Source organism: Setaria viridis, chromosome 9 (genome assembly GCF_005286985.2).
Source record: "Setaria viridis chromosome 9, Setaria_viridis_v4.0, whole genome shotgun sequence".
Classification (NCBI taxonomy): Eukaryota; Viridiplantae; Streptophyta; class Magnoliopsida; order Poales; family Poaceae; genus Setaria; species Setaria viridis.
In genome coordinates, this window is record NC_048271.2 from 461389 (window position 1) to 481488 (window position 20100).

The following is a 20100-nucleotide window of genomic DNA, read 5'->3' on the forward strand; positions in this document are numbered from 1 at the left end:
CGCCGCCTCCACCTTCTAAAGCCCTAAACCCATCTCTCGCCCACCTCCTCTCCACTCCTCTGGTCCTCGCGCCGCCGCCGCCGCCGCCGCGACGCGACGCAATGGCTTCCGCCGCGGTGCTCCGGAACGCCGGCTCCCGCCGCCTCTTCTCCTACCCCACCCTCCGCGCCGCCACAATCTCGGCGCCCGCCGCGCTGCCCGATGCGCCCGCGGCGGCGGCGCCGGCCCAGCCGCCGCCGATGGCCGGGACCCTCTGGGCGAGGGCCATGGCCACCTTCACGCGCACGTGAGTACTCCTCAGCTCAGATCCGTTCGTGCCCGCTAGTTTCTCGGCTCAGATTCACGTCATTCGCGATTCCTTTCTGTCGATTCGTAGCATTGGCTACCGTTTCCTCTTAGTTCCTGTGATTCATTTTCCAGTTCGGTTGAATCTGTCACAGGAAGCCCCATGTGAACGTCGGTACCATTGGGCACGTCGATCACGGCAAAACCACTCTCACTGCTGCTATTACCAAGGTTGGATGCGTTAGACACAGTGCTAGTTCAATGCTTGATTGGTTTCCAAACTTCTAGGATGATTCAACTGCGTTTGTTTCCTCGATACAGGTTCTAGCTGAGGCGGGGAAAGCCAAAGCCATCGCTTTTGACGAGATTGACAAGGCTCCGGAGGAGAAGGCCAGAGGAATCACAATATCAACGGTTGGGTCTTACCGCATATCTAATTGTTTGGTCCAGATGCATTTCTTTTTTTTAATTTATCTTTATTTGCAGCCCAAGTTGTAATCCATTAGTATGTTTGTGTAGGCTCATGTTGAGTATGAGACGGCTAAAAGGCATTATGCTCATGTGGATTGCCCAGGACACGCTGATTATGTTAAGGTAAATACCAGTTATGTTTTATCTCTCAAATGGAACAGTTTGTGATTCTGTGAATGAAAGTTGTTTGCATGTTAAATTGAGAATATCCTAGGCTCCTAGCAAATCAGGGACCTAGAGCTCTTTATTATTTACTCCCTCCGTTCCAAATTGTAGGTCGTTTTAGCTTTTTTAGGTATAATGTATGTCTAGGTGCATAATAATATCTATGAACCTAGAAAAGTCAAAATGACCGACAGTTTGGAACGGAGGGAGTAGTAATTGTCCAACATTCATTGTCTTTTGTTTATGACCCAAAGTAATTTTCTGTGAAAATGCCAGAATATGATCACTGGAGCTGCTCAAATGGATGGTGGTATTCTTGTCGTGTCAGCACCTGATGGCCCGATGCCACAAACAAAGGAGCATATTCTTCTTGCTAGACAGGTTTAGTTTCTCATTTAAATTGCTTTGCCATGCTGTCTTTGCAGTTCTGATCATATTAACTTGTGCTCTGCTTTTAGGTTGGTGTACCTTCACTTGTATGCTTCTTAAACAAAGTTGATGCTGTTGATGATCCAGAGTTACTTGAACTTGTAGAGATGGAGCTTCGGGGTATGCTATCATGCGTATCTCTACATTGTGTCCTTTTTTTCCATCTTATGGTTTTTTGTATTCCAGTTCTGAGATTGTCTTGTATCCCATCTTTTTCTGTAGAGCTCCTTACTTTCTACAAGTTTCCCGGTGATGACATTCCTATCATCCGTGGATCAGCCTTGTCAGCCTTGCAAGGAACCAATGATGAGATTGGAAAGAATGCCATCCTGAAATTAATGGATGCAGTTGATGAGTACATCCCTGATCCCGTGAGGCAGCTTGATAAGCCTTTCTTGATGCCGATAGAAGATGTTTTCTCTATCCAGGTGATTAGATTTTTATGAGTTATGACTACTGCTGTATGAACTAGATATGTAATGCTTCTTCCACTATTATATTAATTGGCCACGTATGATCCCAAATTATCCTTAAACCTACTAGTGAAGTGTATGGTATTTAGGATGGAAGCAAAAAATTCAGTAAATGCTGATTGACAACACAAATTCGATATTGCTAGACCCATCATGAATATGAACACTTTGCAATGAAAATTTCATGACAACTACTTATTGTTACTATGGTGACCAAGTTGATGTCCTAAACAACTTGTATTATTTTTTCATATGGACTGAGATCATTGCCTCAATTGTTCAGTACTAGGGATACACGGTACATTCTGGTTTTGCATCATATTTGTAAACTATTTCATCGGCATAGCCAGAGTTTCAGTTGATATTGTTCCTTTTCATTTTTATAGTCATAAATCTCTTATGGTGTATATCCAATGTTAGGGTTATTAAATGGCCAGCTTTTTACCAAACTATCTTAAATGGGCAGCCTTTTACTAAACTATCTTAGGCTGTTATTTACAATTATATGGCTTTACACTGCACAAGCTACTCGTGCTGTGGAGTTTCTGATGTATTTATGAGTTGAATAACCTTTGGCATTATTAGATGGACTATTGCAATATTGCTACATTCATCACCTATGATGCAAATGGTGGTCAACATCTTCATAAATTGATGAGCAATTATTCTAATAACTGACTTTTATATCAATCTTGTTTGATCTGTAGGGTCGTGGAACTGTTGTGACTGGGCGTGTTGAACAGGGAACAATTAAAACTGGTGAAGATGTTGAGATCTTAGGTTTGACACAGGTGAGTTTGAATATGCCTTTTGATTCCCTGAAATCCATTTGTGCTGAATATAATGTCACACGGCCAAAAGATTAAATATTTATCCTACTGTAAGAATTTTGAAGTCTGAATACAGGTTCATAAAGTTCAGTATGTTAGTAGTTACTGGGACCAAGATGTCTTGAGTTTTAGACCTGCCCAAGGCTTCCTTTTAGTCGACATTTTGGTCCTGATCGTGCTAAATATGGAGTGCCAACTGAGTATGAAACATTAGAACCCACTTTTTCGTTGACAGTTAAACTGTTTGGCTGACTTTATATTCTAGCCAATAACTAATCTCAACAACATAATGTTCTTCTGATATGTACCAAGATGATGCAACTTTAGGTGCAACACTTTGCAGATTCTGAGCACACTAATTTCCTAGTTTTCCTTCTGAAATTTAGTACCCAGTAACCAGACACTTCGATGTATTCTGATGAAATACATTCTTGGTCACAGAGTGGCCCATTGAAGACTACTGTCACTGGTGTTGAGATGTTCAAGAAGATTCTGGATCATGGAGAGGTAATGATTCTGAAAGCAAGTCCTGCCAGGTTTTCATTGGTTCAGAGTCTTATACTTTCATCTTCTTATGTTCAGGCTGGTGACAATGTTGGTCTTCTCCTTCGTGGTCTTAAGCGTGGTGATGTCGAGCGTGGCCAGGTTAGAATTTCTGACTTTAAAATAAGCTAGAGAAGTAGCATTGGGGAATTCGTGTACATGATTGTCTGATCATCAAATATATTTGCACGTCGTTTTATAGTTTTATAGGTAGCATTTTGGTGTTGTTTCCGGAACTTGTGTTTCTCCAGTTTTAAAATTGCTGATTCCTCTTCTGTTGATCTCGTCTACTTTTTCAGGTGGTGTGCAAGCCTGGTACTCTAAAGACATGCACAAAGTTTGAGGCAGAAATATACGCCCTGACAAAGGACGAAGGTGGTCGGCACACAGCTTTCATGTCAAATTACAGTCCACAGTTCTACTTCAGGACTGCTGATGTCACTGGTAAAATTGAGTTGCTTGGTGAGACAAAGATGGTTTTGCCCGGCGACAATGTGACCGCAAATTTCGAGTTGATATCACCTGTTCCTCTTGAACCAGGTAGGAATCATGTTCTTAATGCTTTCAAGATTAGTTCTTATAGTACAAGTGTAGGTCGAGATCAAGCCCGATTAGTTGATCATGAGGCATGAGGCAAAAGAGTGAGCATGATGTTTTTGTTTTGATGCGATGCAGGGCAAAGATTTGCACTGAGGGAAGGAGGGAGAACTGTTGGTGCCGGAGTTGTCTCCAAAGTTATTAGCTGATCACTTTGTTTCCCGTAGCGATTTAGCAAACGAATGAATGTTGATATATGTCCGACCGGGTTAGAAAACGAGAGCAAAGGAACCGGTTTCCATTTTTCTTGGAATGCATGAGCACAAAGGCAGGGCTGGCTGGCCTGGCCACCATTCTGGACAGTCGCTTTTGTTTCCTTGTTGAGGTGGTGCTTGTATAACACCGCAGTTAGTTTGGTTAACACGCATGTTGCGCACAACTCAAGTGATTGAATAAGACAGTCCCATCATAAGCATATTTACCGGTCATTTTGTGTGCCTATTTGCTCTGTCCGTATTTGTAATGTTTGGTGTCGATGTATCAATTAGTGGTTGTCTCGTAATCTCAAGTTTCTCGTCAAAGTTTGAAACCAGCTTCGTGTCGTCAGAAATCAAGTGCTGCTGTGGAGCAGGAATACGTACGTAGCCTCTACATTCTCGTGTCGCAGCCTCTGATTTTGCCAACCATTTCATTGGGCCATGGCAGGCCAGGTCCACAAGAAGAAAGAGAGCCTGCATCGGCCGGCCCTTTTGTTTTGGGCTCGGCATTCACAGGTGCTCTCGGCTTTGGAATAGCGAGCGCTCTTGGCTTGTGTTGAGTTCACACCAAACCAGACCAGCCGCCGATCAAAATTCGATTCCACCTCCGACTCCGACTCCATTGATCGCTCGGTCTCCTACAGGAAGAGGAGGAGGAGGAGTATAGTACCAACAAGACGATTCCATATCCTCCCCTACCGTGGCATCGCTCAATCAATCCCACCCAAAAACCCTAGCAAACCAGGAGCTAGCGGCGGCGGAGGACAAGCAGATCGACCAGCAATGCCGCCACCGCAGCTCCCCTCCGATCGCGCCAGGCCCAGGCCCAGGCCCGGCGAGAGCTCCGTCCCCGCCGTCAAGAGGGCGCCGCCTGCTTCTCTCTCCTCCTGCTCCGCCGCCGCCTCGGCCAAGAAGATCGCGCGCCCGGCATCCGCACCCGACCTCACGGCGCTCTCCGCCGCCAGGCCTTCCGCCAAGCTCGCCGCGTCGCCGCCAGACAGGAAGCCGGTCCGCCCGACGCCGCCGCAGCAGCAGCAGCATCGCGGCCAGATGGGCGCCGCCAGGCCGCGCCCGCCCTCGACGCCGGCCAAGAACGGCGCTCCGCAGCCGCGCGGCCCGTTCACGCCCTCCCTAAGCCGACCGGCGCCGTCCGTCCCGCGCCGGCAGGCCCCGCAGACGTCGTCCGTCCCCGGGAGGCCGGCGTCGTTCATGGCGCCGCGCGGCGCCCAGACCGTCCGCCCCACGCGCCGCCTGGCGCCCGGGACCGCCGTCTACGTGCGCACCGCGTTCAGGCCGCGGAACATCAACTGCCGCATCCTGCTCTGGCTCCCGGCGCGGGTCGTCTCCGCCTCCGACGCCTACCACCTCTCCGTCAAGTACGCCGCCGGCCTCAACGACATGTTCGCCGGCAAGATCGTCAGCAAGCCCGTCGACCACGTGCGCGTGGCGCCACACCGCACCGCCGCCGCCAAGGCCGAGCCAAGGAAGACGGCATTGTCACGACAATGAGCCGTTTCAACCTTCCCCCCTTCATCTATCCATGGGAGCGGCGCAGAGCTGCATGACGACGACGATCAATCAGCCTAGCTCCCTGTACATATGTTCGTTGATCTCGTGCTGATTAGCCTCTGAAATCAGGTTAATTTTGCTTGATTGGTAGAAATTCTACTGCTTCTGGAGAGAAACAGATTGATTTGTAACGAAATAGGCCCTAAAATTTCTCTCGAGTGGCGCGCGGCTACGTGCTATGGAAGACGGTCGCGCCCGAGATCATCGACCTCCAACTGTTTTGTCAACCCCTGAGCCAGCCGCTCGAATAATATCGGACATGGCATGTCCGTTCAATCACCGATACTTATTAAGGCGACAATCAGTTTGGTAGGGCTCCAACTCCTTCTAAAAGGAACCGGAGCTAGAGGCCGACTTCTCTAGGTGTGGAGTAGTTTTTTACCAAACTGTTTTGTAGGACATCAACTAGAGCCGCAAGAGAAGCCAAAATTGAAGCCCTGCCAAATTAGCCCTAAGCTCTACCTCAACGGTTTCTATCGTTAGTGGCCAACTAGGATTCAATAACAACAAGGGAGTATATTCCATTATGTTGCATCTACCGCAGATTGAGTTCACCGAACAATATTAGTGCAAATGAAGACTGAAACATGATTTCAATATTATCAAACACCTCTGTGGATAAAATACAATCGAGGGGTAATTTCAAGCCCAGCAACTTCACATGAATCGTCAAGCAGGTAGGTTTTCCGGACTTGTATACACACACAAGGGCGGATGATGGGCCCAGGCCATTTGTAAAAAAAAAGGAGATACAGCTATTCGGCCCAGTCCAACTAGAAGTGGCTGGGGATCTGAAAAAGGAACTAGTCAGAGGCCCAGCCCAACCCACGTAATTTTTCCGGCCGGCTCCTGCATCGCGCAAGTCGAGTCGCAGCCAGCCGTCCCCGTTACGCAGCGGCCGGACCGGAGGGGAGGAGGCAGAAGAGAACCCCGTGTTCCCCACCTCGTCAAGCTCCCAATCCATCCCTCTCTCCTCCGACGATTCGTGCTCGTCCAATTCTGGTGGGTGGTGGTAGACGGCCGACGACGAGGTGGGCCCTCCTCCTCTTCCTGCTCCTGCTCCGATTTCCTCTCTCGGATTGAGGCATGGTGGTGGCTGGATTAGGGTTTCCGGTTCGGGGTCGTCGGGGGAGGGCTCCATGGCCGGCGGGCTTAGACTGTCTAGCGGCGGTGCGGATCGAGGGTGGAGAGGCGAGGCGGCGTGGGCGCCGCGGGCGGCGGACGGGGTAGGGCCGACGGCGGCGGGCGAGCGGCTTCCTCAGTTAGCGAATTAGCAGTTCATTCCCTTGACTAGTATACACGATTATGGTTGATTTGTTCCATAGGACTTAGGTCAAACAGAATATCAATTTATATCCTTTCATTCACTGACCTACATTTTTTCATTTAGCTTGTATATAAAGGAGAATGACGAACTGCATGGTTTGTTCCGAGGGCTGGTTGAATTGATTCCTGGCTATCATCTTCTACAATATATTGGTGCTACACACTTTACTTGACTGAAACTACTTAGTGATTCTAGGCCTATTTATAATTTTGAAGAGGGTTGTGAAAACTGTTGTTTTTGTTTATCAGTGCCATTTCATGAAAAAAAAAATGTTTGGTTTTGAAACTTCCACTGTTTCAAACAAAAGTTATCTAACGAAAGCATGCATTTAAGGTCCTACGGTCAATTAGACGTGATGTGGCATATGTGGCATCGAATAGAGGTGCATTTGGAAGCAATTTGAATAAAATGAAGGATTCCTTTAACTTTCAGATTTTTTTTTTGCTTTAATTGTGAATAGTGGAGTGTGAAAAGTGACACAAGTGCCTATGATTCTTTGTGATTCTTCCAGTATAGCTTAAATTCATTAATGCAAAACCTTTCATGTAACAGTTAGTGCTACATTCTGCGTGTTTACCAGTGATTAGTGATATTTTTGGTTTCAAGACTGACTTATCGACTTCATAGTCTAGTATATATATACTATTGTGCTGCGGTTCAACTGATAGATGCTCCTGAGTGCAGGATGAATTCTAAGCGTAGGAGAAGTCATAGTCCAGTTGAATACAAGGAAGGTCGTGATAAAGATTATGAGACTTCTGGAAGGAAGGATAACTCAAGAGATCTAGAAGAGTCAAATGATACTAGATTAGGCAGAGGTCATGAATCGGGTAGGCACACTGATAGGCACTCCTATGGTACATCACGTGAATCTAAGAGGCATGATGACCATAGGAGGTACCATGATAAGTACAGTGATGATTATGGTAGGAGCCATCCAAGATCCTCTCGGTCAGATCGCGAATCAAGGGCTGATACTTATTATGATCGCTCAAAGCGTGATAACACATCTGGTAGATCACGTGGTGACCAGCGAGATGTTGACAGTAGGTATGGAGAGAAATCTGTCAACCGAGATCAGAGGAGTATAAATGAAAGAAAGCAAGACTCCCCTCATGCCTATCAAAGGAATGATGTTGGAGAATACAACAAATATACAGATGCAAGAAAGCAAGAGTCCAGAGGTTCTGGAGACGACAGAGATCATCGTAGGGTTGTTGATAAGAACAAAGAAACCATCAAGGAGGAGGAAGTCCTAAAGAAGAGAAATGGAAAGGAAATTGAGAAAGAAACTTTGGTGGAAACTAGGGAGAAGAGAAGAAGTCTATTCAGTTCTGCTGGGCCAAATGTTGATATCGCAGGGGGTTAGTTGATTTTTTATTCCTGTACTTTCTTGTTGGTGCATAATTTTCTATATCCAGTCTCAGAGTAAAGTTATGAATTTGACAGATGTCAAACCATCCTCAGTCACAAATGAAGCCTTGGATAACTCTGCTGCCACCTTAGATGATGGTGTGAATGCAGCTAAAGTTGCAGCTATGAAAGCTGCCGAATTAGGTAACCATGATCATCATGTTTCAACAATTTGTACATTCCTACTTACCTCCAAGACTTTTATTCCCCTTAGCTGATGGATTTTTCTTTTGTGCTTGTCTTTACATTGGCGCGTTCAGCTATCAACAATGCTGCTTGGTATAAACAAAAGGGAAAATTGTATTTGTTGATTTTGTTGGGCTGAACATTGCACTGAGTGCTGACAATTGATAACACAAGATACTAATTTTCCATACTTCCATGATGGCATCCAGTGACATGGCCATGATAGTGATCTCTTCCCTGACGATTTGAGTAGTAGCTTACATCATTGACCATCCCTTTGTGTTTTATGGCAGTGAATAGGAACATTGCAGCATTTGGTGCTGGAACTGGGCGCCTATCCACTGATCAGAAGAAAAAACTTCTTTGGGGCAACAAAAAGAGCAGTCCCTCAGAGGAGGTAACCTTCCAGCGAATGATGATATTATTTGTTTTAAGTTTTGATTTCATTCAGTTTGTTATAGAAAAGTAATCGCTTGTTGATTCATCATTTGTTTTTGTCCCTGATGCTACAGACTAGTAATCGCTGGGACTTAAATTTGTTTTCTGATCGTGAGCGCCAAGAGAAATTCAACAAACTCATGGTAATTCCTGCTTCAAGCTCTATTTTGAATATTTCTGTCCTTCCAAATTTATTATCCTCCATATCAGTAAAACATATACCTCATTACTCTGCGTTGCACTAACACCGTTTTAGAGTCTGAGGATGCCTTGGTGGCTATGGCCTATCACAGGGTGTGAAGAGCAGTGCCCCAGTTCAGGAGAGCAAGGTCGAGAACAAGGACGGGAGCTCAGCCGAAGCCAAGAAGCTGGAGGAGCTCGATACCAACCTGGAGAAGCATTACATAGCTGGACTCCGCCGGAGAGATGGCAGGACCGTTGGTCTTGGCCTCTAGGGAACTCTGCTTGCAAATGCTACGGTATCGGAAAATTCAGGAGCCTGCTATGTACAATCTTCAGTGGCTTGTTTATTCTTGCATGCAGACGGTTAACTAAGAGTTTTATTTACCTGTGTTACTGTGATAACTTATTATTCTGGAGGACTGGTTCACTGGTATGTTTGCTTATTATTGATCACAAGCTCCCGCAGCTATTTTTTACTGCAAATACTGTTTTGTGTGGCCCACAGCATGACGAGTCTAGCTTTCATCGTGGACTCTATTTTGTAAGCTTTGCATGTCAGCTTCACAAGTCTTACAAGTTACAACCAATGCTTCTGTTTTGCTCCGTGCCGTGCCGTGCCGAAACCACCACCGAGTCATGTAATCTTTGAATAGCAGAGATTTATTTATATGGCACTTTGTTTTGCTCATGAGTGCAGCATTTGCGGCTTTTCTGCTTTCATCTCCACCAATCTTGGTTGAATCTTCCTGTTTGTTCGTTTATTGGATCATCAGTTGGTTATCGATGCAACAGTTTGTCTTATATCCCGACAAAGCGGCATGATGCTCAATGCACCACCATTGTGCTTGAGTTTTGACTATTTTTTTCACTTATCGTGTAACTAGCAAACAAAGTCACTTGTACAGTTGCGAATGATTGTTTTGAACATCAGTTTATCACTACATGTACACTATTTGCTGATGCCTGTGGCGGCACAGCTAAAGCTTTAGGATGACATCCACTGCCCAGTAATCTCAGCTGCTTTAACAAATCGAAATGGTATCTTGCAACAGCGAGAAACAAGAGCTTGAAGAGATAAATCTGAAAACCACTAAGCAGAGTTGCAGAATCACTGCAAAGGGTTACCTCAGATAGACAACAGAAACATTATAAAGTGACCACGCAAAATCTGGTGCAGTGGTGCTCATGTATATAGTCAACCAACCACAAACGTAATCATCAAAAACCAGCAAAATGGATTCCATGGCATCTCAACATGCATAACTTTAGGTAAAGCTTGGAGAAACTAAAAGTTTCCGACTGCAAATACAAAGAGTGGCTGGCCTAAGTGGGGGTTGCAAAAGAGTGCCATCACAAGGAAACCATGACCTCACATTTCACTATTTGGAGTCCTATGATCAGGCTTTTGCCTCCTGAGCTACTTCCTCAAAAGTCTCTCCTGGAACAAGCTCTGGAACATCATCATCGTTATTTTCCTTGGCCTGTGCCGTGGCACCAGCAGCAACCGCTTGCTTCTCAATCTCTTCAGCAATCCTCCTCAGGTGCTCCATGTTGTCAGGACCTGGAAGAACAAATCAAATCAGGCATTAGCTTCTCTTTCATAGCCTTTCTAACCTGGCTGAGCTACTGTTTTATTTCCTTCTTGTGACTTCTATGTTCCAAACTAAACAGCTGGGGGACAACATGTATACTCAACAAGTGCTAGCCCGAAAGCTAACAGACAACAAAAGGAACATCCATAAGAGTAAACATTCTTTCCCGTGGCCAGTAGTGCTAACTGTAGGGAAAGGACAACACACGACAAAACATGAAATAAAGCAGCATAGAAACAGATAACGCTGACAAGATTAGAAAAAGGTCAAATACAAGTTATCCATGTTACAAGGAAAGCAATTTATTGGATATAGACATTCAGGTGTGGAGTGTAACATACCCAATTGGTTAATGATCCCAGGCAGAACATCTTGTAGCTCTGTCAGATTACACAATAAACAACAATTTTAGCAAGTCAACATCACCGAGCCTTTTCTATATAGCAGATGAAACACAAGTCAAATGCTTAAAACCATCTTTAAACCATGTAAGCATCTTCAAAACCACACCTAACAGGAGCAGAACGCACCGAGATAGTGACTGGATGAATAAAAATATGCTCTTAAAATAAACTAAAGATAGTGCTAAAATTACAGAGATCCTCGCAGGTGCTTGATGCAATGAGATTATGCCTATCACTTCTGATGGTGTGGTAAAAATAAAAACGCTGGCTCAATTGTATTCAGGCTAATCAAGTGTGGATGTGTGCAGGTGTAAAAACTAAAATGGATTTTGGATTCTCAACTTAGCTAGGCATCTAATGTGACTGTTTCTCTTGCACAATCCATCACAAGGGAAGAACATCCACTTATCTAAAAAGATATCATTGCTCTGGGTGTGATTAAATGACTGTTCAATAAAATTTAACAGAGGGTGAGCATTACTTTTCGTCTGTGGAGATCCACTGACCACCCATGTGTTTGCGGCGATGGAAGCTTGCACTGCATTATTAGGGGATAAGGAAACATCAGACAAACGAGTCAGTAACACCATGCATTCCCCATTTCAACATGTAACAGAACAGCAGCAGCAACATAGAAGGGACAGCAGACCTTTGGGATTCAAGAACTGGATGACGAGATCGTCCTTGAAGATGTTGACCTCCTCGATTGCAGGGATGGTGTTGACCCCTACTCTCTTGAGCGTGCTCTGGAGCCTCTTGTCGTCCGTGGTGGCCGTCTTGTGGACAGCCTTCTTCTTCCTGAAGAAAAGCTCAAGTTTTTCAGCCATCGGCATCGCCGCTGATGAACAACGCACAAGTCAAGTCGTGCGAGTCAGTCAAGAGCAGCTAGCTACCTGCGCACGGTGCCCTTGCCGCCGGTGCGGACGGCGCCGGCCATCTTCATGAGCCTCTCCTTGTTCATCTGCGCGACCAACAACCGATCAGCCCAACGCCGCAGCAAGCACGGATCTATCGCGGGAGCGAATCGGTTCCACTAAGCCCAGCAATCGGGGTGGACTGGACTGATCTCTAAATTCTAAACCGCTCGCAAGAGAAAACCACGGCGATTTGCCGATTGGGTACGATGACGTCGGAGCGAAGAGTGGGAGAAGAAGCACTGACCTTGGCGGCGGAGGGCGGTGAGGACGCGTGAGCAGGGAGGGGCGGGGGAGGGGATTGGAAGAGGCGGCGGCGCAGGATGGGCGCAGGTTTTGGGGGAGGATTATAGGGTTTCCAGTTTTACACGTAGGACCCTGGGTTTTCCGTGTTTTATGTACGTGTGCGCAGGCAGGTTCCGCTGGGCCGGCCCACTCAGAAACCTCGGGGCTCATTTCGTTCGATGCGCGCAAAAGCAGGTTCCGTAGTGATGGGCTAGTAGTGGGCTGGACGAAGAGCTCAAAGAAAGCTCGATGGTGTCTCTGCACTTAGCAATAATCACACACACATTCTCTTGCTACTTTACACGATCAGACTAAGCACATCCTCAACACCATATCATATCGACATGGAAGTGGCATCAATCACACACAAGCACTACAGTACATGTAGCTGTTGACGACAATGGAGCACAAGCAACTCTGAACCAACCAACCTTGCTTTATTTATGCATGTATATGTATGTATGTTAATCGATCATGAGGTAGCTAGGATGGAAGCAATGCAAGTAGCAGATGATATCCATCAGGCGGCGTTGACTGCGATCTTCATGCCGGACTGGCAGTGCCCGGGGATGCTGCAGATGAAGTAGTTGCTGCCGCGGGCGAGGGTGACGCGGTCGTTGCCGGACGTGTACGTCCTGGCGCCCCGGGGAGCGGCGCAGCCCTTGTACCCCGCCGCGTTCACCGACGCCACGTTGTGCGCCGACGAGTCGTACTTGAACACTGCATACGCATCGTGCATCAGAATCGATTGTATTTGTTGCTCGAACGAACAGGTATTAGGTAGGGTACCTAGGACGTCCCCGGCCTTGAAGCGCTTGCCGTTGGTCCAGGTGTTGGAGTTGAAGGTCCATCCGCCGCGGTCGCCGACGGTGAACACGGCCGACTCGGCCACCTGGGCCTGAAGGAGCACGCAGAGGAGCAGCGCCGCCGCCGCAAGGGCCACCACAGAGCCGCCACTGCCTCTTCCCTGCGCCATTGCTGCTCGATCTCCCTCGCACTGAACCACTAGCAGCTGCTTGTTACCTACTCACCTCGATCACCTGAATAGTAGCTGCTCTCAGACACAGATCACACACAGAACAATTGCTGATATATAGAGCAATGCAGGAGCAAAGAAAGTGGAGTGGTTGTTGGCAGTGGCCGCCGGGGGGTCCTCTCGTTTTATAGAGCAATGCAGGAGCAAAGAAGTGGAGCGCGTGAAGGTAAGTAGGTCCCGCGGGGGATATGCAGAAACCAACGACCCACAACAGGGCCGGCCGGCAGTGAGTGGATGGAGATGAAATGAAATGAAAGACGAGCGGATCATTCAGGACACGTTTAATTTCTTTGGAGGATGCCCGATCGACGAGACGACGTCAAGCAAGCAGCTAGTGTGGTGTGGGAAACGTACGTAAAAGCCAACAGCAAGCATGTAATTGATGTAGTATACAAATCAAAGGAATATATTGAACATCAACAGCTTGTTTGGCACACTGTTTACTACTGGCTCTGATTGCTACCGTACATCTATCGGCGTGCGAATTGAAGCTAGCTGCTTATACTGTTCACATCCAGGAGCTAGTACAAAGCAACACGTACGTCGCCTTGACGTCAAAGCTAGCTAGTGCACACTTGTTTCGCTCCAAGCTAGCTAGTGCATTTCCTATTTTAGTCAGTTGCTGGGTCGCTGCTCCCAACAGCAAGTCAGCATTCACCAACACCACCCATGAGCATGAATGAAGTCTTCTCTTCAACTGCATGCGGCGCACAAAGTCAATGTGCTTTTCAATATTTTTTTAATTACCTCTCAATGAAAAAAAATGCCAAGGCACCGTCGTGATTTTTATTTTAAAATTAAGGATAAAGAATCCGGCCCCAGCTATCAAAGTTCGAAAGCCTACAGCCAATGTGCTTTGCAATATAATGTTTCCACGAGGTTGGAAAAACTCTTACAGCCTCATTGGATTTCGTCGCGCATTCGGTCGTGCTGCGTCCGGCCTCCGTCCACTCGTCATCATCGCTTGTGCTTTTCAATATAATGTTTCCACCGGGTTGGAAAAACTTTTACAGCCTTATTGGATTTCGTCGCGCATTCGGCCTCCGTCCACTCGTCTAGGAACGTAACGTACATGGCGTAGTTTGGAGCTATTACATGCTCCCTCCCATCCGTCCTCAATTACTATTAAAGTGTTCGTTGTGACTTTCTAGATACATAATAAAATTTACTATGATCTATATATGTCTAGACATGTAGCAAAAAGCTATGTACCTGGAAAAAACTAAAACAAATAATAATTTGAGACGGATGAAGTACCATGCCTACTAACCACCATGGTTGCCATTCATCGATGTTTATGCATGGCCTAGTTTGGAGCTATTACGTTGGACCCAATAGCATGGATTTAACAGCATTTCTACCAGCACCCCCAGAATCCCAAATACATGTACGAGATGCATTCTGGGTGCCCCCCTTTTGCACCACACCACTAACAATAGTGCTCCCTGATGCGTGCTACAGCACAAGCTTAGCTTACTACAGTAGTGCTCGGCGTGCGCATTTGCATGCTTTTCCCTCCTAGCTATAATAATTTATGTCCCTCTTTGTAAAGAAGAAAGAAATATAATTTTTTATTTACACTAGTGGAGAGCCCCCAACAACCTTCTTTTCTGACTTTTGAGCCCAATTGTGGCCAGACGGCCCAACCTTCCTTGGTTGTTGGAGAGGTAGGTCCACTTCAGTTTCTTGGTATTGGCCTTGGTGTTGGAAAAACTTTTACAGCCTTGGACTTGAGATTTCACCGCACGTTACTCATACAAGAGGCTCCTCACCGCAACATATAACCTCTTCCATTCTTTGTATTACAGTCATAGTCCATTACACTGGTATTACATGTGTTAAACAAGCTGCAACAGCATCGTACACCACAAGTCTCTATGTGACAGCTTCGGGAGCTGAGTTGCAGTAAGGAGTGTGCAAGCAAATGAATCTAGTTGACATCAAGCACACGGAGGCGAAGCCGATACCTATCAGCAACCCCGCGATGCTCTTCCGCATGTCCAACCGCAAAGACCGCCTGAAAACGCGGCCAAAGCTGGGGATCAGAGCCCCGCATGCTATCACCATCCAGTAGTCGAGTCCATCGTAGTCGATCCTCGCAAGGATCGCGCTGATGGCGGCGCTAGGCCCTGCAAACCCGGTCAGAGCAGCGGCTGCCAGGGCTCCGCGCCAGCTATCTGTGGCGCCATACACACAGCTGGCCACAGCAGCACCTCGTGGCAGGCCATGGAGGGAGGCTGGAAGAACCATGTAACGGCCAAGGCCGTAAGCCTTGCGAGCCGCGACACCAAGTACAAGTCCTTCGGCATATGCATGAAGGAATACAGCACCGCAGGCAAGGAGCGATTGCAGTGTGAGGACACTAAGAGAGAAGCCGGAGGATGATGTAATGACGTTAACGGAGGATCTTTTGCGATTAACCACCCTAAGGATGCTTGATGTGGCAGCATGGTAGACAAGGGAACCACCAATGATGAGAAAGAGGGTGGTAAAGAGACCCATTTTTGAGGACATTAGAAGCTGTACAGGTCTCCATGCCGCAAGACGGAAAGCAATGCCAGATGCCACACCAGTAAGCAGCGGGTGTGGCATGCTGAAGGCAAGAGAGAATGTGACAAGTATAATTCCTCCGATAAGTGGACCTAGTCCAAATACAAGCGATACCAAGAAACCCGATGCATCCTCTGAGCTGCAAGTTAAATCAATAACACTAGCTGAGACCTGAGAGTTAACTTTTACACACCTACATCACGAAAATGTTAATAGCAAACTTACTTGTTGCCATCAGTAAATCCCAGAAGCACAGCACTTAATGTTTCCATGAAAGCAACAGCAAGTGTTCCAGCAGAAGCAACTTGTGATGGAGTCGCTTCCTGCACATAACAGAGAAAATGAAAAAACTGCTTTCTCAGGGCATAAAAATAAAACAGCAGCTTCAGTCCTTCAAGGTTTTTCTTAACAGTCAGGTGAATAGGATTCTCACCTTAAAAGCATCAGGAAGAACCTCTGCTATAACAATCCATATCATGCATCCTGCAGCAAAACCAGTACAAAAGGGGAGCACCTTCTGGAATGCGTCGGCACAAAGGAAAGCAGGAACAGCAACAACTGGCTGGATTTACAAATGAAAACAAAGCAGCATCAGAGCAAAATCAAAGAATGTTTATCACAAGAAGTGTAACTTGAAACTGAAGCGGTTGCATATAAACTATAAAGTGATGAATAATATTGTGTTCACAACATAATACTGAGAGAAAGCTGAACTTGGCCATGTTTAAGCAAGTAAAAGAAGGAGACAGTTGTGGTTCTCACTGGCCTCAGAATGTCAATGATAACTAGCTCCTGCTAGCCACAAATAATTATATAGGTCAAAAACTCAAAATAAGAAAAGAGACAGTAATATCTGATGATTGCTAATACTATATAATACAAAGATTACTAACACTATAATACATAGCTCTGTTACAAGTTTCTTAGTATTAACACTTATCTCACAGAATACTACTGTTAGTTATCAGTTCATCAGCTTGAAAAACTCTTTCGAGCGGCACATATGGTCAGCACACGACAGTTTCTACAAAACCAAAGGAACTATAGGATTACTGTAAAGGATGTGATTTCGATGAAACACCCAGGGTTGGAGCATAAAACATATCATGTGTGGCCTTTAAGTACTAATACTATTCAATCAGCATCCGAAGTTCCAAACAAAGGTGCATGTACAATTCGCAAGGGATACAATTTTGGTCCAGTTGTTCCACCAAACCCTGCCCCTGAGGTCCAGAACAAGGTACATTTTTCTTGGGAGCTCAAGACCTTGCTTGTACTGATTCACTATCACCCACCAGTTACCTTTGTTGCCAATACCAAATCATGTTAGTGCTTATTCATGTGATTCACTCTATGATTCAGTTTGGTCACTTAATTAGAATAACTAGAGAAGTCCATAAACACAGACAGAGACAAATATGAGGGAAAAAGAGAGCAAAATAGTTAGTTCAGTCAGGGCACAAAACAAAGATTCATTCTGTTGCTTATAGTTACAAGATAACTAAAAAGTTGGTATATTTTTCATTACTCACTCAAGAATAAAGACAACAAATTTATAGGAACGGTAAAGATTTCAACTGAAAAAATGATACCTGTGGTAAAGATGTTATTATACTCCATATCATTGCCTTTTGGGGGGAGACACCCCTAGATGACAGTACCATGCTTACAGCCAAGCCTTCTGGTATGTTGTGCACTGCTATAGCTATAGTAACTAGAAGACCCTGAGAAAATCCTTTTGAGCCAGCAAAGGAAACACCGACACCAGAGCCTTCCCCAAAAGAATGGAGAGTCATTATTCCCACAACAAGGATAACTTTACTTGCATCGGCACCTTTTATATCCAGCATGCTTACTTCTCCATATTGCTCAAGAAACTGTGCGCAAGGAAACAGTATAAAGGAAATATTATTAAAGATGAATATACCAAGAACAATGGAAGGGGGTTATCTTGATTGTTCCAAAAACACAATTATCAATTGAACTCAATATGATGATGTATACACTCAACAAGTAAGTGCAAAGTGGAATGCAGACTGATCTAGTGCAGTCATCCATTGATGTTCAAGTTTTAGGTGGCCTACGCAATATTCTTATCAGCATACAAATGAGGGTAAGCATGTGATGGGTTCACATGAGCCCATTCGATTTGTTCAGTTCTTCCATTGAATTGCACTTTATTCAATTGTTTGGACCAACAACTATTGACTCTGGCAATTTTTTGGGTCCAAGATTACTCTAAGTACATGTATAACTGCTTAAGCACCATTATGTTGACATTTGAAGCCTTTCAGACATGAAATGAAGCTTTTGTTTAGCTACAGGTAACAGATTTTGAGCTATAGCCTTTTTGGGTAAAATCTAAGCTACCTAGCATGTATCAATCCTGAATTATGTTCTTGCTTTGGGAAGTGCATCATAGGTACCATATAAATGAACCTAATATTGCATAGATTTCTACAGTAATAACAAATTGTTCATTCAAATCGAAAGCAATTGAAATGTGGCATTGATCTGAAAGGTGAAGAGCAGGAATCGTAAAGTACCTTCTTGCAAAGCCAAATAAATATTCCTCCGCTCAAAATTCCGAAAACAACCCAGCTCCCACTGCCATAGACCTGCCCTTCCTGCACGAGGTCAAAGCTTGCAGCCAGCATCACCCCGGCCGCTAGCCCATTGCAAATGCCCGCCCACTGAGCTTCCAGCTCCATGAAGAAGAAGGGCACTGCTCCCAACCCAGTCGCCACAGCCATGACGAGCGTAGACCATGCAACCGTCGACACTGACACCCTCCCCACCTTAGCACCATCCTGCCTCCCTGTGCCCTCCAGCTCCCTATGGGGCGCCTCCTGCACTAAACGCACATTGCCGGCCTCGGTCTCGGCGACGGCCGACACGTCCCGGACTACTAGGACGAAGAACAGGCACAATAGGATTGCTCCAGCTCTTCTGTCCATGGTTATTCAGCGCACCTGGTTATTTCCACACCCCCTGACTTTGCTTGTCAGGGTAGCGTGGGCAGGAGGCCTGCTGCTCAAAGAAGCAAGGGGCTGTTACAACATCCTCATTGTCTTGTTCAGCAGCACAACATAATGATCACAGCTTTCGCGTGGAACTGGGAAGATGCTCCAACCCTGCCGCACAAAGAAGGCACATTTAGCACGGTTCACGAATCGAGCAGCGCAAGCATGGGGATTCAGTTGAGATCCCAGCAGTCTGGTCAATAAAAAGCTTGGCATTACTGCTCCAACAAGAAGCAGCAAACGACAGGAATCGCAACAGACTGAAGGAAGAGACTGGGGGTCAAAAGGTAGAAAGATTTGGATCTGACTGCTGCTCATAGCAAAAGAAAACGAACTCCCAGGACAATCCATCCAAGCAAAGCCAGAGCGCCCTTACCAGCAACAGGAGGAGGGAGGGATCGACCCCCTCCCGCGCCAGCAGAAGCGATGCCGAGGGCGCCAGGCGCGGATGGAAGAATTGGAGGCTCGGAGGCGCGGCCAGGCGACGAGAATACTGCCGGCGAGGCGGATTCAGGGCGGCGGCGCACGCGGATTTGGGGGGTAATGGAAACCGGCGACCCCGGGGGGAGGCGGTCACCGGTGAGGCGGTGACGGAGGATCAGATGCGCCGCGCACGTGGTGAGGTGGTGTTGCGCGGCCTCCGGTTCCCGCGGGACGGGTGGGCCCTTTCGCCGGAAATCTATCCTCTATGGCGTGGCGTGTCGGATGCGCCGTGGCCGCAACAAACCAAACCGTACGCTGCTGCGGGCGGATTGGAGACGCAGATAGCAGCGTCGCCAGCGACCAGCGTGCCAAAACTCGTCGACATCATCTCGTGTAGAATAGAGTAAGCAGTTCATTATCGAAATGACGTAAATTATCTGCTGAAAATGCTAAATTAAAATTCAATCTTGGAGAGAAAAGAAACAAATTATAACAGGGATAAATCAAACCAAATATCATAGTTTAGGAGGTATAAAATTGAAAAAAATAGTTTAGGAGTTATCTGAACTCTTGTTATACTTGAGGGAAGGGAAATACATTAAGCCTTTCTTCCTCTTCTTCTCCATGTATTTCACTTATCATCATCATCATCTAAAAAATATATTATTTCTAACGAGACCTTTTTTCCCTTTACTTTTGGGCCCGATTGTCGCCAGACGGCCCAAAGTTCAGTTACAATTTCTCATGGGCTAGGCCTACATGCATCC

The 20100-nt window shown here is 46.2% G+C and overlaps 5 protein-coding genes across 6 annotated transcripts; 2 read left to right on the top strand and 3 right to left on the bottom strand.

Annotated features, from left to right (window-relative positions):
* Window position 1: 1 nt before the first annotated feature.
* LOC117838103 (elongation factor Tu, mitochondrial) lies at window positions 2-4221 on the top strand. Its single transcript, XM_034717985.2, has 12 exons — window positions 2-286; window positions 441-516; window positions 607-699; window positions 805-879; window positions 1198-1302; window positions 1380-1470; window positions 1573-1778; window positions 2531-2614; window positions 3095-3160; window positions 3236-3298; window positions 3496-3736; window positions 3872-4221. Exons 1-12 carry the CDS (start codon window positions 102-104, stop codon window positions 3940-3942), a joined length of 1356 nt encoding a protein of 451 aa, XP_034573876.1. The 5' UTR covers window positions 2-101; the 3' UTR covers window positions 3943-4221.
* A 2193-nt stretch (window positions 4222-6414) lies between these two features.
* Window positions 6415-9794, top strand: LOC117837619 (uncharacterized). 2 transcript variants are annotated; one of them, XM_072290617.1, is made up of 6 exons: window positions 6415-6590; window positions 7571-8250; window positions 8336-8443; window positions 8779-8882; window positions 8998-9066; window positions 9180-9794. In XM_072290617.1, the coding sequence occupies exons 2-6, from the start codon at window positions 7572-7574 to the stop codon at window positions 9753-9755; spliced, it is 1536 nt and encodes a 511-aa protein (XP_072146718.1). In that variant the 5' UTR covers window positions 6415-6590; window position 7571; the 3' UTR covers window positions 9756-9794. The 2 variants fall into 2 exon arrangements, with proteins under 2 accessions (XP_072146718.1, XP_034573233.1); XM_034717342.2 differs by having other exon boundaries at window positions 6421-6590; window positions 9217-9589.
* A 443-nt stretch (window positions 9795-10237) lies between these two features.
* LOC117837620 (basic transcription factor 3) lies at window positions 10238-12367 on the bottom strand. The gene is made up of 6 exons (XM_034717343.2): window positions 12264-12367; window positions 11996-12063; window positions 11752-11900; window positions 11584-11640; window positions 11040-11078; window positions 10238-10667 (listed from the first exon to the last, which is right to left on the bottom strand). Exons 2-6 carry the CDS (start codon window positions 12061-12063, stop codon window positions 10504-10506), a joined length of 477 nt encoding a protein of 158 aa, XP_034573234.1. The 5' UTR covers window positions 12264-12367; the 3' UTR covers window positions 10238-10503.
* Window positions 12368-12565: 198 nt separating this feature from the next.
* LOC117837621 (basic blue protein) lies at window positions 12566-13448 on the bottom strand. The gene is made up of 2 exons (XM_034717344.2): window positions 13091-13448; window positions 12566-13021 (listed from the first exon to the last, which is right to left on the bottom strand). Exons 1-2 carry the CDS (start codon window positions 13275-13277, stop codon window positions 12822-12824), a joined length of 387 nt encoding a protein of 128 aa, XP_034573235.1. The 5' UTR covers window positions 13278-13448; the 3' UTR covers window positions 12566-12821.
* A 1657-nt stretch (window positions 13449-15105) lies between these two features.
* Window positions 15106-19609, bottom strand: LOC117839110 (putative zinc transporter At3g08650). The gene is made up of 6 exons (XM_034719365.2): window positions 19287-19609; window positions 18434-19021; window positions 17480-17764; window positions 16321-16449; window positions 16113-16210; window positions 15106-16026 (listed from the first exon to the last, which is right to left on the bottom strand). Exons 2-6 carry the CDS (start codon window positions 18842-18844, stop codon window positions 15213-15215), a joined length of 1737 nt encoding a protein of 578 aa, XP_034575256.1. The 5' UTR covers window positions 18845-19021; window positions 19287-19609; the 3' UTR covers window positions 15106-15212.
* Window positions 19610-20100: the final 491 nt, after the last annotated feature.